This window comes from Vulpes lagopus, chromosome 5, assembly GCF_018345385.1.
Source record: "Vulpes lagopus strain Blue_001 chromosome 5, ASM1834538v1, whole genome shotgun sequence".
NCBI classification, from domain to species: Eukaryota; Metazoa; Chordata; class Mammalia; order Carnivora; family Canidae; genus Vulpes; species Vulpes lagopus.
In genome coordinates, this window is record NC_054828.1 from 57,227,772 (window position 1) to 57,246,654 (window position 18,883).

General features: G+C 50.3%; 1 protein-coding gene across 3 annotated transcripts in view; it reads left to right on the forward strand.

Annotated features, from left to right (window-relative positions):
• The window catches only part of PTPRB (protein tyrosine phosphatase receptor type B), a 124,489-nt gene that overhangs the window by 88,731 nt on the left and 16,875 nt on the right, over nt 1–18,883 (forward strand). For all 3 annotated transcript variants that reach the window (XM_041754206.1, XM_041754207.1, XM_041754208.1), the window contains 11 exons: nt 1,008–1,286; nt 1,622–1,771; nt 3,955–4,198; nt 10,263–10,369; nt 13,860–13,959; nt 14,748–14,831; nt 14,934–14,951; nt 15,100–15,181; nt 15,751–15,841; nt 16,698–16,774; nt 17,802–17,936. In XM_041754206.1, the coding sequence (XP_041610140.1) occupies nt 1,008–1,286; nt 1,622–1,771; nt 3,955–4,198; nt 10,263–10,369; nt 13,860–13,959; nt 14,748–14,831; nt 14,934–14,951; nt 15,100–15,181; nt 15,751–15,841; nt 16,698–16,774; nt 17,802–17,936 (1,367 nt within the window). The remainder of the gene's footprint in view (nt 1–1,007; nt 1,287–1,621; nt 1,772–3,954; nt 4,199–10,262; nt 10,370–13,859; nt 13,960–14,747; nt 14,832–14,933; nt 14,952–15,099; nt 15,182–15,750; nt 15,842–16,697; nt 16,775–17,801; nt 17,937–18,883) is intronic.

The window sequence follows — 18,883 nt, forward strand, 5'->3', positions numbered from 1 at the left end:
TGGTCAATGAAACAACGGGCAGGCTTTTATAATTCAAGACTTTTGACTCCTGGAATGAAATAGGATGGTTTAGAACTAGATTTTCAAGTGCTATTCAAGAGCCTGAAGGCTCCTCAGAAATCCCTATGGACAGAGGGCTAGCCAAAGAAGGGAAGTCTTAGGGAGGTCACCCAGCCTAGCACCCCTGGCCCCCCAAGGCACACTTGAAGCACAGGACCAGAGCCCCTCTGATTTAACATATTGGGGAACTGAGACCCCTTCTTTTTTAAATGGCTCAGCTGCTAAAATTAAATATAAATATCTATAATTTAGGGACACCTGGGTGGCTCAGCAGTTGAGTGTCTGCCTTCAGCTCAGGAATTTATTCCTGGAGACCCGGGATTGAGTCCCACGTCCGGCTCCCTGCATGGAGCCTGCTTCTCCCTCTGCCTGTGTCTCTCTGCCTCTCTCTCTCTGTGTCTCATGAATAAATGAATAAAATCTTTTTTAAAAAATCTACAATTTAGCTTCATAGGATGTAATTAGAGATGTAGGTACGTAGCAAGTTGGGGAGGGCCTAGAGTTTGATTATTCACCTGCATGGTCAGGTCATCTAGGTGTTTTCTTGACAGACTGTATCACTCACTTCTTGTGGAGTCATTCACCACAACTAATGAGATCAGATACTTTCATTGAGTCCCTACTGTGTCAGACAGAAGAAACTGAATGACCGCAAGCACAGGGGGTGGGAGAGCATGGTGGATACAGAGAACCGCAGGTAGTTTCGCTGCCTGGAGGATGGCATGTGAGCAGGAACAGCACTGTAATTTTTCACGTTTCTCAAAGTATGGTCTGGGAAGCAGAAATTCCTTGGGAGAGCCATAGAACTGCCTTTCTTGAAAAGCAACCCAAGTAAATGTTGAGAATTACTTATTTAGGTCTCAGAGCAAATGGGGCCCAGAGGAGCTGGGGGGAAAAAAATGAAACAAAACCAAACAAAAAACCGTCTCTCCCTCTCTCTCCTGTAGAACCAGACAAGATACAGAACCTGCATTGCCGGCCTCAGAACTCCACGGCCATTGCCTGCTCTTGGATCCCTCCTGACTCTGACTTTGACGGTTATAGCATTGAGTGTCGGAAAATGGACACCCAAGAAGTTGAGTTTTCCAGAAAGCTGGAGAAAGAAAAGTCTCTGCTCAACATCATGATGCTCGTGCCCCATAAGAGGTACCTGGTGTCCATCAAGGTGCAGTCGGCTGGCATGAGCAGTGAGGTGGTGGAGGGCAGCACCATCACGATGATAGACCGTAAGTGTTTCCTGGGGGGCACCCCCACCCACTTTGCGGCCCCGGTAGCGCAACTTGGTGTCACTGGGATGAAAGAGACCTAGAAAGTGTCCGGAAGGTGCAGACCCTTCTGGGTGCCTGCAGAGCAGCCCAGCAGCAGGCACAGGAAGTGGCCTTAGCGTGCTTGAGGTGCCCGGCCTATGGGGGCATGGGGGGGCATCGGGGCAGCGAGCTACATGCACAGGCATACACACGCACACACTGGTGTAGGTGAGCAGAGACCTTCATTTCACCGATTGTTGTTTCTGTGGAAAAGCGGAGCCGTGACCCCCCGATTCCTTCTCCATCCCTTCCAGGGCCCCCTCCTCCACCACCACACATCCGCGTGAACAAAAAGGATGTGCTCATCAGCAAATCCTCCATCAACTTCACTTTCAACTGCAGCTGGTTCAGTGACACCAACGGAGCTGTGAAGTACTTCACAGTGGTAGTGAGAGAGGCCGACGGTAAGTGATGCCGGATTCTCTGCCCTGAGACCCAGGGTTGCCTCAGCCCAGGCCACCCCAGCAGCTCTTTCTGTGGCCAGGTGTTCTAGAGCAGAAACCTTAAGTTTTATATCCTCCTGCCCCGTCTCCAGTGGATGCTGGGAGACGTGACAAATACGTGGGCACAGGCTCTTTCAGCAAGAAGCCCGGTGATAACTGTGCAACGGGTGAGCAACAACAGTAGCAACCACAATGGTATCAGTGACCCTCGCTTAAGGGTCTCGCGATGAGCCAGGCGCTGCTGGAAGAGCATCGATGGCCTGGTTGATCCTCACCACCTGCTCACTGCTCATCCAGTGCCGTGGACGCTCTGCGGTGCGGCCACCAGCCAGCCGCGTACTCCGGCGTCTCCCCCACCCTGATCTCAAACACCCCAGGGAAGCACACGCTTCCAAACCACCCACCAATTCACAAAAAACCTTCAAGAGCCAGCAAGAGGGAAAAGATGATCACGAAAAGCCTTCTCCCTTTCTCTACTGAATTTTCAGCAGTAAATTTCAAGTTCTGGTCTATGACATTACTCACTGCCTGCCTGATTCCTACAGGCCAGGCAGAAACAAGGAAAGGGTGATGGCAGCCTCCCAGATGATGCCAAGTAGGATTTTTAGAGCTTAGTAGGTTGGCATTTGTCCACCTACTGGAGTGTTGCATTAGCCACCGAGGTCGTGTGTGGCCTGTTTCTCCAAAGCACATGTCTGCATCTGCAGTGACGTGTCAATATATTTGACGTGTCTCATAGTTTTCAAAACTGCTTAAGGTGTTACCCATGAGTTTCTTTAGCATCCCTGACTATTTTAACCCATTTGTGGGCAGCGAGAGAGTCCAAACCTGACAGGGCCTGGGGCACTTCCTAGGCGGAATAGTATTTCAGTCTCGCAGGGTATGTAACGGTCTGTGTGCTTTGACGTTTTATTTAGTTGTACTGAAGTTGGTCATGCAGAATTAACGAAATCATTTCAAGGGTCAGTGGTGCATCCCAGATTTCCTTACGTCTCTCGTAAATAGGTATGTTTACTTGTATCTGTGGATAAGGATTTAAGAGATAACTCGGTGAACTGTGGAGAGATTTTAGATGTAATGGAGGTGCAGTGAGCACAAAGCTTTACTACGTGAATGTAAGGGAGTGACCAAAAGGAAGCCAAACCCCAGCAGGCGGCCTCATGTTCTCCAGCCTTGTGGGCTTCAATTATTGATGTGCGTGGAGATGGGCCGTGCTCCCCTGGTGATCTAAGGGAGCAATCCATCTCCTATAAATGTCATTCATAGCTTATAGTTCATCCCAAAGGCAACATTCCTCTTCAATTACTGCCGAGTTAGTATTTCCAAGACCCACTCATTGTGAACGAATTTTATTAACCAAGGCTCCAGGATGTGATGAACCCCTGCAATGCCACTCCTTGAAGTGAGTTGTAAATGGTATCCTACCTCTATAATATTTATCTTCCTGATTATGCTTTCCTCCAGCCAACATCAAAACGAGCTTGCAGTGCCAAAACACACAGCAGGCTGGGTGGACAGGGAAGAGTTCTGGGAAGCGTGCTACAGGCGGGGCCAAATTTGAGCCAGGATTACACTGGACTCAAGATAACAGAGAGCTGCACACAGAGCAGTTATCAGACTGGGTGTGGCACATGGAGCGTGCCTGTGGGTGACTGTTCTGGCCTTGAACTTGATTTCTCTTATCTCTTCCCTATTTCCTAGGTCATAGGGGTTTCCTTATTAGCTCAGCTACAATGGTCGTTGGCAAGGCAGAGAACTTATTGAGTGGGTTGACTCGTACAGTGGGGAGTGTCCAACTTTCTGGAGTTCTGGAACACATTATCCTCTGATGCAACGAGTTAACCTCTCAAACACGCACGTTTTATTTCCGAGAAAAATGATGGGTGTGTGTGTGCGTACAAATACATGTACATGTGTGTATGACATCCTGTGTATACAGATATTATTATGAATTTTTATTTTAGAAGAAGTGAATTAAAATTAACTTCATTAGGAGAATTTCACAGTATCCTTCAAGGTCAAAGAGTCTGCACTTTGGAGATAACAAGAGATGGCGGGAGAGGGGAGGCCGACTTAGAAACCTAGTGAGAAATCGCCGAAGTCACGAGAAAGTCGGTCATTCACTGTGGGTTTCCTCCCTCCAGGCAGTGATGAGCTGAAGCCAGAACAACAGCACCCTCTGCCCTCCTACCTGGAATACAGGCACAATGCCTCTATCCGGATGTATCAGACTGATTATTTTGCCAGCAAATGTGCTGAAAGTCCTGACAGCAGCTCCAAGAGCTTTAACATTAAGCTTGGGGCAGAGATGGAGAGCCTGGGTGGAAAATGTGATCCCAATCAGCAGAAATTCTGTGACGGACCACTGAAGCCGCGCACGGCCTACAGGTTAGACATATTACCATCATTTTGCAAGAAGGGACGTGCCGCGTTAGTGGGTGCGTAGTTGTCTGGGCATCTGATGCATATGAGCTTCTGTAGACTAATAACCTGTGTTACAACAGTGCTGTGCATGTTGCTGGGTAATTTATAAAAGTGGTGCTCCTGCCTCCATTCACTAAGGTGACGAGTCAAGAAGGCCTTCGGCCTTGCGCAAAAGCTCCAATCCATTATACGAAGAACCAAAGGTTCCTAATAGGTTGTTCTTTCTCCTGAAACTTCTTTAGCACATGTCAAACAATTCATTTACTATGTTAATGACGGGGAACATGTCCAAACAGGAAGACTGAGTTGGGGGGGACCCAAGAAATATGAGGTTTCATCTTCTACTTTCAGTGAGGGTTGAAATTACACTTATTCATTTATCATCTGAGGCATAAAAAGATGAGAGTGCTCTGTGGTCCACACAGAACTATGGAAGGCGAAGGCTCCTGTGTGAACGAGAGTACCCTTCCCTCCTGCGAGGCTGATGGAGGAAAAGGAGCAGCCATTTGGCTTGGCCCCAAGAAGCACTGCTGCAGCCAATAGGCCCTTCCAGCCATAGGGATTGGCAGTGCCCTTGGCCTGCACCAGACTCCCTGAAAGCAAGTATGAGAGGAGGTACACAGCATCCCAAGCAGAGGCCTCAAGAAAAAGCGAATGTTGGCTGCCATCTTGGCTGCAAGCTACGGGGCGTCCAAGATCAGCCCTGCTGCGGAGGATGTGCTGTCTCTCCCAGGTGCGGGCAGGTGCCCTGTGGGCCAGTGTCCCCTCTGGTTCGTCGGTGCCCAGGTCTTATTGACTCCTGTGTATTTTGAATGTCCCCCATGAGTCCCAGCAGAGACTTTGCTGTGGGCTCCAAAGGGAGACAGCGGCATGGCATCCCACCTGAGAGTGCTCATAGCCTCTCCCCGAATCAACATGGGCAGGCTGACGGTTTTCCTAAACCAGAGGACTCATGTTGAGACTTTGAGCAGGAGATACATAGCTAGCCCTGCCCAGGACTCACCCCAAAATGCTATCGCCACCCCAGCCAGTCGGCATCCACAGAGTAAACACGTGCACGGTTATCAGTGCCATTTACTTGGAGAAGCCACCATATGAGCCTGCCTGAAAGGGGTGGAGGGGCTTGGACAGAGCAAAGGGGCACAGTCAGAGGGAGCAGCACTCGGGAACCCTTCAGTTCCTATAAGAAGCAAGAGATGCCACGCTCCTCTGTCACTGGGCTCAAGGATTTTTGAGCAAAAGTCTCCCAAAAGCTCTATTTGTTTCGCAAGTTGGACGGTGGAGGCTGGTTCTTGTTTGTCGGTTCCTGAAAGCGATGGAGAGAAAGTGGCCCCTTACTACACTTAAGAGAGGGCGATGAGAAGCGGTAGATTTCCCCCATCTGGGCCCAGCACTGGAAGCTACCCGGGCCTGGGACAGTCTGCACGGAGTTCAGGCGCTGCCACTTAGCTGTGTGACCTCAGAAAGGCATTTCAGTTCCCAAATCCTCTCTTCTCCCATCTGCACAACAACACAGGAGGGATGCAGAGGACCCATCAAAACTGGTCATGTCCCTTCTAGGTTAAGGTCTTCCGGGGGTCCCCTTTCCCTTCCAGGAGTAGGTGGGATTCCAGAGCAGGGCCCATAAGGCCCCCTCCCGACTGCCTCTCTCTTCTGCTTTGCTTCCCACCATCTGCCACCAAGTACACCCCGCCTTTTGCTGCCCTTCACTTGCAGTGACGTGCCTCTCTGATTCCTCTGAGCCTCCACACGCCCCTTTTGCTCTATCTGGGATGCCCTCCCCTCCCTTGATGGGCTGGTGCGTCCCTTCTTACGCCTCAAAAGCCAGCTCAGCCCTCAATGAGCCACACGTTACCCCACAACCCAGCCATTCACACTGGGCAGTGGCCCCAGCTGCATTTCCGCGGCAGCACTCAGAGCCTCCATCCCCCCAAGACTCTACTTACCGGCATCCTGTAGCTCTTTGGTTACCTACCCTCTTCACCAGGCTATGGGAGTTCCAGTCTAATGGAGGAGATAAACAATATGGCAAGTACCTGGGCCCAAAAAGGCCCTCATTAAATGTTTGTTGAACCAAGAAGGGAATGAGCCAGATGCCCTGTGAAGAGTTATACATTCTTATTTGCACCTTAATCAACTCACACCTTATTTGTTTTCTAGAACACAAGTTTCCTCCATGTCCCCTGTGAAAAGCATGCCGGGCAGATAAGTCTTGATAAGAGGAGGCAAAGCCTTTCAAAGTAGGTAGGAAAACAGGATGCTCAGTGGTGTCCCATGTGACTGCCAACCCTGGCCTTGGTGCAGTCAGTTCTGCGTGTCTCGGGATGATGAGCCTCAGTGCTGTCAGGCATCCTGTTTCTAGAGAGAATAGGTTGACAGAAGACAACATGGGGGGAAATCGGATTGAAAAGAAATGGGAAATGTCGGGGTGCCTGGGTGGCTCAGTGACTGGACGTCTGCTTTCAGCTCAGGGCATGACCCCGGGTCCTGGGATCGAGTTCCACGTCGGGCCCCTGCATGGAGCCTGCTTCTCCCTATGCCCGTGTCTCTGCCTCTCTCTCTGTGTCTTTCATGAATAAATAAATAAAATGAAAATGAAAAAGGAAATGGGAAATGCCTGGTTTAGAATGTGTTTCCATTTGTTACCAGGTTCCTGTTACCTGGGGGTATAGTTAGCGTCGTTCATACAGGAAGAGAAAGAGCAGATCGTGGTGGGTGGGAGGCAGGTCGGAGGTTAGCAGGGTGCCGATCTGGTTTCGTTTCTATTCTAAACAGAGTAGCAGTGTGACCACAACCAGGTAGTCAGCGTGGAAGCTGAACCCCACGATCTCTAACTGTGTGCTGTCGATTTCTGATTCTGGACACATGTAAGGTTGAGATCATTACTCTCGTGTGTCTGTTTATTAAAATAACCTTGTTGATACACACACACACACACACACACACACACAGGGGCATCTGTAAGATACGGGCAGAGATGTTGAAGGGCACGAGGGTAAACAAATGCTGTAAAGGCTCAAAAGGCTTCTTGAAGGAGGTGACATTTTTAGCTCTGAGCATTAAAAAGGAGGGAAGGATTCAAAAATGCCGAGAGAGGGACAGAAGGAGAGTCAGGGCAGAGGGAAGATCCGGAGTCAAAGTGCAGAGGGGGCAATACACCGACTGTTTGGAGAAGAGGAAACAGTCCAGTTTCAACCTGGGGGGAGAGCATGGAAGGGGGTAGCAAGGAAGACAAGGCCGGGAAGACAGGATGGGATGGGCCTGGCTGAGCCAGCCAAGCGGTGGCGGCCGTGTCCCTTTTTGGGAAGAGTCTAAGGTCCACTGAGGTTAGGGTGGTCCTATCCTAAGTAATCCCCTCCTTTCTGGCTGCCCAGAGGTCCTTACTCCTCTGCATTCATCTCATAGTCTGCGTTTTGCACCTAGAGCTTCAGAGCAGAACATGTGGAGGTTTATGTCCAGTGCCTTTTATTAATAAACGAGGATACCGAGGCCTAAAAACTGTAGGGACCCTTCCTCTAATCGGCAGCATAGCCTTAGCTCGACCTCAGACCCGCTGCTTCCCAGCCTGGGCCCTTTGTGGGATCCCTCCAACAGAAGTCAGTGCGGTCAAACCAAAACTAAGCTGGAAGGAAATCCGGGCCGGGACTCGGAACATACATTGGTTTTCTCGCACCAGCAACCTCTGTGATCTTTTTTTTTTAAAAAGATTATTTATTTATTTATTTATTTATTTATTTATTTATTTATGAGAGAGAGAGAGAGGCAGAGACACAGGAGGAGGAAGAAGCAGGCTCCATGCCGGGATCCTGACGTGGGACTCGATCCCAGGACTCCAGGATCGTGCCCTGGGCCAAAGGCAGGCACGAAACCGCTGAGCCACCCAGGGATCCCCCTCTTTTTTTTTTTTTAAGATTTTATTTTATTTATTAATGAGAGACCCAGAGAGAGAGAGGCAGAGACACAGGCAGAGGGAGAAGCAGGCTCCCTGTAGGGATCCGGGTCTCCAGGATCACGCCCTGGGCCCAAGGCAGGTGCTCAAGCGCTGAGCCACCTGGGTGTCCCTCCCTCTGTGATCTTGAACGAGACAGGACATCTCTCCAAACTTCAGGTTCCAAATCTCTGAAGTAGTAGAAGAAACTTCCCGGTTACACTGGAGAAGTTGGAGATTCTCCAACAGAACCATGGATCTGGTTGGATCTGGATCCTTCCACACTTAGAAGCCGCTATGCCAATACTGGAAATTCTTTTCACCAGAGAGACTCATTTCCCAAAGCACCGTGCATTAGCAGCACGCACCTGCTCCCCAGCTTCGCACTTCACGCAAGCTGACTGCTTGTCACCCCTCAGGGGCCCCTCACAATACTTCCAGCAACAGTCGCTGAGCCTGGGACGTACAACTTTTGACTGGAAAGTAGCTTTCTGAGATGCCAATGACAGGTGTGTTGGATCCACAGCAGCCTGCTCATGCTCCGAGATTGCACGTGGACGTGGGCACGAGTTAGAAGGAGGAACGGAGGATCAGAATCATCTGCCCTGGATGACACTAGTTCAGCAGTATTACAGGGCATGCCCAGAAACTTTTGGGTTAAACAAATCTAGATTAAAAAAAAAAAAAAAGGAAAAAGAGACTTCCGTGCACCTTCATAAGATTTAAATTAACACTGGGAAAATGTCCCTGTAGAAATCCAGCCTGATAGTCTCAGCAGACCTACAATTTGAAAGAGAAAGACCTCAAGAGCTGGCCTGAGCAGTCCTTAACTGAGTGCTGGGATGCCTTCCTACAGCTCCTCCGAGAGCTGGTGCTCAGCCTCTGCTTAAACACCCACGAAGACTGGGGGCTCACTACCTATGCAGCAGCTCATACTCCAGGTGTTACAAAGTGACTTTTTGTTCCCAGACTACACCTCCTTGTGACCTCAGCCTGTTGGGCTTCACTCTACCTTCAAGAAGAAAAATTACGACGTCGGTTTCCTCTTCTGCATTGGAATTCTTTAAACCCGGAGTCAACCATCATGTTCCCCTAAGCCTTTTCTGTCCGTCATCCTGTTTAATCACCTCGAACGATCTCTAACCCTTCCTAAGATATGTCCCCAGAAACCGCGTGCAGCCGACCCACCTGTGCTGACTCACCCAGGGACCATGAGACCAAGGTTCCATGACGGGGACAGTAGACTTTTCATCCAGGCTGAGGTTACAACTTTATCTTTTACAAGTTGCATCTTGGTGGCTTATTGAATTTAGGGCCAGCTCAGCTCCGGGCACCATCCCACAGGGACGTGTGGACAACCGCCGTGATCGCAATAACTCCAAACACCAGCTGGAGAGCTCTAAATCGATGTCTCCCTGTCACTCTAAGTCCAACACAGCCCAAGCAGCGCCCTTCCTCTTTCCCCAGCTTAGCTCCCCATTTCCATCAGTGATGCCATTATTGTCTCAAATGAGCTGAGCTCAAATTGTAGGCCCATCCTGAATTCCTCCCTCCTCCTCTTCGGGCAGGGCCCCATCTGGTCCTTCCTCTCAGGGCTTCCCCACCATGGTTCCCTCGGCCTCCCTCCTTTGCCCCTGGGCACATGTCCTCCTGTCCAGGAACCCTTCACTGACCACACTGAATAGGGCAGTGCCATGTGCCAGTCCCCATCCCCATCCCCATCCCCATCCCCATCCACATCCCTCACCCTTACTCTGCTCTGCTCTTCGTGGTACAGATCACCATCTGGTGTATTAAATCTGTGTAGACGTTACCTGACTACCAACACTAGAGAATGTAAGCTCTGGGATGGTAGGGACTTTGCTGTGTCCCTTGTGGTCTCCCCAGATCCTAGCACAGGGACTGGCACATGGTAGGGGCTCAGCAAACCTTTGATGAATGAATGAACACATGCCTGAGTGAACCCAAGTTTATCTGATTCCATAATTCATGTCCTAGCTAGCATACATATGGACCAGGTGCCCACCCTGTTCCTCCTTGAACACCTCTTCTGTGGTCAGCCGTGAATTCGCACTTAAATAAATCTGGTTTTCCTTTCAGAATCAGCATTCGGGCTTTTACACAGCTGTTCGATGAGGACCTGAAGGAATTCACGAAGCCGCTCTATTCAGACACGTTTTTCTCTTTGCCCATCACCACGGAGTCAGGTAAGGCCACCGTCCCCATCCACTTGCACAGTCGACCACCTGCCTCGTCACTTACAAGGGCCTCTGTGGAGAGGTCTGGTGGCTGGGCTAAGGGTGAGGGGAATGTGCATTTTCACTAGGATTTCAATCTTTATGGGATCAGGGACGATCTGGATTGGAGAAATCGCTCGTATTTCTAAAGGAGAATGGACTGAATGGGCATCAGTCTTGAAAAGAAGGATGGAAGTATCGGATTTCTTTAATTTAAAGTGAAGTTTAAATAAATAAATAAATAAATAAATAAATAAATAAATAAAATGAAGTTTTTATAAATGATGGGTGAAAAACATTCAAATTAGGAGCTTGCACAGGCCAAAATAAAAGTACAAAAGGCTTTCAGTCACAGGTGGGAATGTACGTGTGTGCAAACATAGAAATGCATAGGAAAAAAAAGACTAGAAGATAAAACACCAAAGTATCCACAACAAGGGGTGCCTGGCTGGCTCAGTCGGTGGAGCATGCAACTCGTGATCTCAGGGTCGTGAGTTCAAGCCCCACACTGGGTATGGAGCCTACTTAAAAAAAAGTATTAACAATTAATATCTCCAAGTAGTGGGATTATAAGCCGTATTTTTTCCTTTTGTTTATCATATGTGGCTTTTACACCATAAAAGATGTTAACTTAAAAGATTTTACGTAAATTTATAAAAGAAACTTCCCTAGAGTTGTAGAGGGAAAGCCTGAATAATAGCAGTAGCTAATATTTACTCTCTTTTATCCACGAAATAGTTTATCCAACCTTCATACAAGCTTTTGAGGTAGATACTATTATCATCCCCCATTTTAAAGGTCAAGCCCTAGGGCTCCAAGAGGACTTCTTGGACCTGGGTAACTTGCCCTGGAAGGTAGAGCTGGAATTCTGGCATTTTCCACTGGAGCCCTTAACCTCTGCACTGCATTGACTCTGAATATTCTCATCATACTAAAAATAGCATCATTTTTCAGCACATTGTTCCCGGAGACTGACCCCAGTATCTATCCCAGCCTCTCCCTGGAGCCAGGGTTCTACAATGCTTGCCCTCAGGAAGTTCTTCTTCATAGCTAAAACAGTCTCTCATGCTGCATGACAAAAGATGACTCAGCCTCACAAACACTCCCATCTATTTATGCCAAATATAGGGATAATCTCCCACTTTTCAAACCAAAAAGGGATCAGAACATAGTTAAGAGGATTTAGATGTGTTTGCTTATAATTTAATGTTAAGCAGGGGCACTGTAAACACAATTCTTCACTATTTAGAAAGCCATAGAAATTGTGTGTAGTCCCGGAAAGGAAGGTAGTAAGCACATATCCAGAAAAGAATATTAACCACATTAAAAGAAACACGAGCGTGTTGATTTAATGAGTCTTGAAAAGCAACCCTGAAGAAACAGATCCAAGGGCTTAAAGTGCACGTTCAAAAATGGACTGTTCTGGAGGCCTGAATGTAAGAGCTACAACAGCACAACTTTTAAAAGAAAACGTAGGAGTAAAATTCTGTGACCTTGGATTAGGAAATGCCTTCCTCGATGTGACAGCGATAGCACAGCAATGAAAGGAGAAAAAAGACAGACAAATGGGACTTGATCAAAATTTAAAACTTTTCGTGCCTCAAAGGAGACCATGAAGCAAGTGAAAAGAAAACCCACAGAATGGGGGGAACTATTTGCAAGTTAATATCTAATCAGGCTCGCGTGTCCGACATACCTAAGGACCTGACACCTTACAACTCAATAATAAAAGGTCTGATGACAAAGGATGTGAATAGACATTTCACCAGAGAAGATACTCAAATGGCCAATAGGCACATGACAAGATGGTCAACATCATTAATCATTAGAGGAAAGGCAAATTGAAGCATTTGCATGAATAAATAAATAAAATATTTAAAATAATAATAATAATAATAATAATAATAATAATAATAGCCCCCAAATAGAGATAACCCAAATGTCCGTCAATGGGTGAATGCATAAACAGTATGTGATATATTCCATACAATGAGATATTAGTCACCTATAAAAAAGAATGAAATCCTGAGACATGCTACAACACTGATGAACTTTGAAAACATTTCGCCAAGTGTAAGCAGCCAATGACCGAAGACCACATATTTAGGATTCAGTTTACATCAAGTGTCCAGAATTGGTAAATCTATGAAGACAAAGTAGATTCATGGCTGCCAGGGGCTGGGGAAGGATGGAGAATGACTGCTAAGAGGCCTGGGGTTTCTTTTGAGAGGTGACAACGTCGGAAAATTGAATACGGTGATGTTTGTAAAACTCTGTGACTATCCCAAAAATCATTGAATTATACGATTTAAATCAGTGAACTGAATGGTATGTGAGTTATATTTTGATAAAGGTGTTATATATTTTTTAAGATTTTATTTATTCATGAGACACAGAGAGAGAGAGAGGCAGAGACACAGGCAGAGGGAGAAGCAGGCTCCCTGCGGGAAGCCCGATGCGGAACTCGATCTCAGGACCCCGGGGTCATGCTCTGAGCCCCCCAGGGGCCCCAAAGCTGTTTTAAAAATAGGCTACTCAAAAAAAAATAAAAAATAAAAATAGGCTACTCTAACTATTCACAGACTACCAGAGGTAGTATCACAGCAGATAATAAAAATGAAATTTCGGGATCCCTGGGTGGCGCAGCGGTTTAGCGCCTGCCTTTGGCCCAGGGCGCGATCCTGGAGACCCGAGATCGAATCCCACGTCGGGCTCCCGGTGCATGGAGCCTGCTTCTCCCTCTGCCTGTGTCTCTGCCTCTCTGCCTCTCTCTCTCTCTCTCTCTCTGTGTGTGTGTGACTATCATAAATAAATTTTAAAAAATTAAAAAATAATAATAATAAAAATGAAATTTCATTGAAGAGCTCTCAGTAACTCACTGGAACCTGCCAAAGTCCCCGATACTATCATACTTGTACCGTATGAATGAAATAGCGTTTTTACCATGGTGGCCAACTGCTGGCCTTTATCTCAAGCATCCTAACTCTACATACAAGCCCAAGTGAGTATAAAATTCCTTCGTAAGTGGAACCCCATTAACCTCAAAAGTTTAAGGACGGGGCAGCCCAGGTGGCTCAGCGGTTTGGCACCACCTTTGGTCCGGGGTGGGATCCTGGAGACCGAGGATCGAGTCCCGCGTCGGGTTCCCTGCATGGAGCCTGCTTCTCCCTCTGCCTGTCTCTGCCTCTGTGTGTGTGTGTGTGTGTCTCTAATAAATAAATAAAATCTTAAAAAAAAAAAGTCTAAGAACGGACCTGCCGTTGCCGAGTGGGAACCCGCATCCCCTCTTCTAGGCCGCAGGTGCACCTCCCATCGGACGGCAGATACCGCAGCGTGGGCATCGTTTGAGTTTTCCTGTAACAGCGTCCCTAGGGGGATAGAGGGTTTCCTGGGCTCTCCTCCCGGTTCTTTAGCACTAATTCTCCTGCCTGGGTTTGTTGTGTCCATCGGATGCCTGTAGAGCCCTTGTTTGGAGTCATCGAAGGTGTGAGCGCCGGGCTGTTCCTGATCGGCATGCTGGTGGCCGTTGTTGCCTTGTTCATCTGCAGGCAGAAAGCCAGGTGAGTGCACGATTCCTTGGTGCCCGGCGCCCCACTGTACAGAGGTAACCAGAAACACCCTTTAGCCTGAAAAGTGAGAAGGGCCGATCCTGTCATTTCTCCCCGGTTGAACCACCTTTGCTTCTCAAGAAAACCAAGTCAAATCTGCCAATGATGACTCGCTTTTTCTCAGCGTCTCTACTTGCCATTGATGAGTTTTGCCCTAACCCAAAGGACCAAGGGGCCATCTGTAGCTTCATTTGAGTGGGGAATAACTGCTTTTGCTCCTGGATTCGGAGATGTCTGTGACTTGCACACGCAAGTGCCTTTCTGAAAAATGCTGAAAAGCGTGGTTGCCATCACCATTCCGTGGTCATATTTGTCATGCTAATTTAAGAAGGGACCAAAAAGAACCAAATAGCATGTGGCCCCAAAGCCACGCCTCCTCCTCTTAGGGAATGTGCTTGGCACGTTGTCCTCCCTCCCGCAGTCATGTCTTGCATCTAAGGTTTACCGGGGTTTTTTTTTTTAAGGAAAGTTTTATTGAGAGTGTGGGAAGTGATTATGACCTGTAGCCAAAAACCAGAAGACAAATCTCCAGCTATTGCAGAGATCCGTTTCTGAGTGGGAAAAATCTATTTCTTCTTTATGCGCTTCCTCCCCTCAAAGAGACGTTGGCTGAGTGTAAATCTACAGGAATACTGAAAAATCCATATTTGCACAGACATGCACAGCCTCACCATAAATGGAAAACTCTGTTTAAATCAAGTTTCGTAATCAGAATATAAATCCTCTCCCTTATGTTGCAGCCATGGTAGAGAGAGGCCCTCTGCCCGCCTGAGCATCCGCCGGGATCGACCACTATCTGTCCACTTGAACCTGGGCCAGAAAGGGTGAGCGCCACATTTCCCTTCACATAATGTGTTGAAAGATGAGTTGAGTGTCTTATGTGAGATTTGCTAACGAGGTCTTTCTTCTTTTGGCGCCCTTCACAGTAACCGGAAGACGTCTTGGTAAGAGCAAGAACTCACTGGCACCTCTGTTACCTGCTTTCGAAGTACAACTCAGATTGGGCATGGCGGTGTCCCTTCCCATCAGTAATTTTCTCTCTTTCTCTCTCTCTTTCTTTCTTTTTCCTTTCTATTATATTTTCAACGATAGCCCAATAAAAATAAATCAGTTTGAAGGGCACTTCATGAAGCTGCAGGCTGATTCCAACTACCTCCTGTCCAAGGAATATGAGGTACGACTCAGACTCAGCAGAATTTCTGTCCCAGCCTCTCCTGCAGGTCCCAGGCCGAGGGGGGGCTCGGGGGTCAGGGCACCCTGCAGGATCCCAGCGGAGTGCTCTCATGCCTGAGTCCGTTCCAGATCCATCCGCTCTCATCTCCTGAAGAGCACAGTAAAGTGCTACCTGGATAAGATGTTAAGGAAGGATGAGCCAGTCTCACCTGTAAACCCGGTTCCGTCAGTTATTTAACCTGGCGATTTGCTGGACTGGGGCACAAGGTGGGAGGGTGAAAAGGGCCCAGGCTTCGGGTCCACTGCCCAGCTTTGCCACCTCTGCACCTTGGGGCAAGTGACTTATCCCAGCCTGAGCCCCATCTGTAAAACGGAGGTGAGGATAGCTCCTCTGAGGCTGGGGTTGGGGGGGCAGGGGAGGCAGAGGTCACACTGGTCCCATACAAGGCGTTCCGGAAACAGTGGCTGTCATGACATGTTCCTAGATCGTTATGTATCTCAGGGACTGTGCAATCCGCCTTCTTCGGTTTCATATCCTCCACTCGCAAACTTCTTTTTTTGACCTGATAGGACTTGAAAGACGTGGGTCGAAACCAATCATGTGACATTGCACTCTTGCCGGAGAATAGAGGGAAAAATCGATACAACAATATCTTGCCCTGTGAGTTTCGTGGGGAACTTTGTCATCCTGTCTTCCCTCTAGCCCTTTCTTCTCTCTTCCAGGAATAAAATGGGGCTAAAGAGATATGGGATAGCTGGATACGGAGGCTCCGAGGCCCTGCATGCCTTTTAAAAGGGATGTTAGTGCACTTCCCACCCGTGCAGTAACGACCAGCTTGAATTCTGGTTCGAGACGCTCTTCTCATGGGATTGACATGTCATCATGTGGTCCCACTGCTTCTCCTGGGAAGCAGGGCTAACAGCAAAGGCCGGCGTGGGTTTCCTTAAAGTCCCCAGCTAGCAATTATTTCATGTTCTTTATTGTTTTTAAAAGATTTTATTTATTTATTCATGAGAGACACAGAGGGAGAGAGGCAGAGACGTAGGCAGAGGGAGAAGCAGGCTCCATGTGGGGAGCCCAATGCAGGACTCGATCCCAGGACCCCAGGGTCATGCCCTGGGCCGAAGGGAGATGCTCAACCGCTGAGCCACCCCGTCTGTCCCTTACATGTTCTTTATTATCCCGACCCGATCAGCGGATGGTGGTCCTGGATTGTATTCGTCCCAGCTGTGAAAGGGACCCGGCCTTCTCATAGGGCAAATGCCGTCGTGTTAAGAAGGAAGGCAGAGGCGGCCTCAGAGAGCCGGTGGCCGGTTGGCTCACGTGTTCACGGCCTCCCGTGAGACCTGGGCCAGTTGGTTGTCCTGTGTGAGGCTCACCTGCTAATCAAACAGAAGCCCCCCCCCCCAGGGGTGTCTTGGGGGCCAGAGCTGCTGCACTCTAGCACCAAGCAGCTGGCCAATGGTGGAAAGCCCGCCCAGGACCCAGTGACCGATCTGTCCATCATTCCTTCCAGACGATGCGTCTCGAGTGAAGCTGTCCAACGTGGATGACGACCCGTGCTCAGACTACATCAACGCCAGCTACATCCCCGTAAGTGGCCCGGGGCCCGGGGATGAGGCTTGCATGGGCGGCCACGCTGCAGGCGCCCGGCCCATTCTCGGTCCACGAGCCCTTGGCAGGCGCCACGCAGCACAGGGCGCACATCGTCACTGCCCGGCCCAGCCATGCGATACAAGGTGCCCGGGCGGCCCCGGGAAAGGCTTCAGCCCCAGCCCCGATCAGAGCTCCTGGGGGGCCGGGGGGCCCCCTGCTCAGGCTGCCCAGCGAGGGCACCTTGTTCCACGTCATCCGGATTCTGGAAAGCCCAACTCGACGGTTCGGGCCGCCGTGGCCTGGCGGTCGCTCAGCAGGCTCTGCGCCTGGGTGCAGGGCCGCCCCTCGTGGGACCTCTGTGTTCTGGCCCCGAACAGGAGGGTAATGACCTCAAGTGGCCCCTGGGCTGTTGGTGAGCGTTCTGCGGTCGGGAGTAAGCGCTACCTGCCCCCTGAGCCTCGGGGGTCCGCAGAGTCGGGGCGCCAGGGTGCCGCCTGGCAGCAGGCCCAAGGGCACCCTCCGACCTGCACGTGCATCCACAGCCCACAGGGTCCTGTGGGTCTGCAGGCCCAGCGGGCCTGGACTCTGGTTCCTTGTAAGCCCGGGTCGGGCTGTGCCGCCGGCCTGAGAGCACTGCCCCGGGAGCACAGCGCTGGGCTGCCGGGGGAGCCCAGGGGCGCGGGGGCTCGGGGACTGGCCGGCGGGTGGTGGCCATAGTGTGGCAGTGGTGACACAGGTCAGGCCCGGGGCGCAGGCTGCATCCCCTGTGGCTCCCATCCGCCCAGTCCCAGACCTGCCTTTCCCCAGCCCTCTAATGTCCAACGCGACTCAGGCTCTTCTAGAAGGAACGGGGGCAGAGCCTGAGGACATCGGTACCTCAGTCTGCACGCGTGCATGTGCATGCACCGTGCAGAATGCTCCAGATCGTTGCCCCAGCCCTCCGATGCCTTAGAACAGACCCGCCCGTGCCCCTGAGGCTTGCTGCATGTCGTGCCTGACTGTCCGGCCTGTAAACCCATCACAGGGCAACAGCTTCCGAAGAGAGTACATAGCTACCCAGGGGCCTCTTCCCGGCACCAAGGATGACTTCTGGAAAATGGCGTGGGAACAGAACGTCCACAACATCGTCATGGTGACCCAGTGCGTGGAGAAGGGCCGGGTGAGTAACAGGCCTCCGGCCTCGCGCGCTCGCGCCCACCCGTGGGGCCCACCCCCAGGGACGGATCACGTTAGTGGGTCGGGCCCCTCGGCTACAAAAGGCTCCGTGGCTTGTGCCCACCTCTTTTGGTTTTTTTTTTAAGATTTTATTTATTTATTCCTGAGAGACCCAGAGAGAGAGGCCGAGATCCAGGCAGAGGGAGAAGCAGGTCCCTGCAGGGAGCCGACACAAGACTCGATCCTGGGACCCGGGGTCACGCCCTGGGCCCAAGGCGGCCGCCCACCCGCTGGGCCCTCGGCGCCCAGGTTATGCCCACTACTGATGGTGGCTCCGCAGTTTCAGTCGGGGGCGTTTCTGTTTGGAGAGCGGGGTCCCAGAGGGCTGTGACACAGAGCGAACAGCGGCCGCCTGCGGGCCCTCGGCCAGGGGTGACTGGCAGGCTCGCTGGGGCTGCCTCTCGTTCGGGAATCAAGGGAAGTGCACTCGGGGCCGGTCTGCAGGCACAAAGCGAAATCGTTCCCTGGGCAAATTGAGCCCTTGCAACGCACTTACGGTCCCGTATGCACCGCGTATGGTCATTTTGGAGGTTACAGACAAGGTTACAAACCTGGTGCCCGGAACCTGTGCTCCGGGACGCGTGCCCATAATATTCCCTCTCCTGCCCCACTTCGTGTAAATCGGAGCTTAGCCACGTGTTCTGACTTCTCGAAGACCACCGGGCACATGGCACCTGGTCCAGGTTAGGACAGTGACCTCAAACATAAGCAAAGAGGGGCCAGGAAGACGTTGCCTTCTTCTGCCTGGCTGGAACTTTCTTCAGAGAGAACCCCCGCAATACCTGGGCTATGAGTGGTGGGACTGAAATGCTGAGGAGAGCAACAAGGAGCTCGAGCCTTGGATCCCGCACCTGAGAGAGACGTGAACCCGAAGGTTGGGGCTCCACGCCC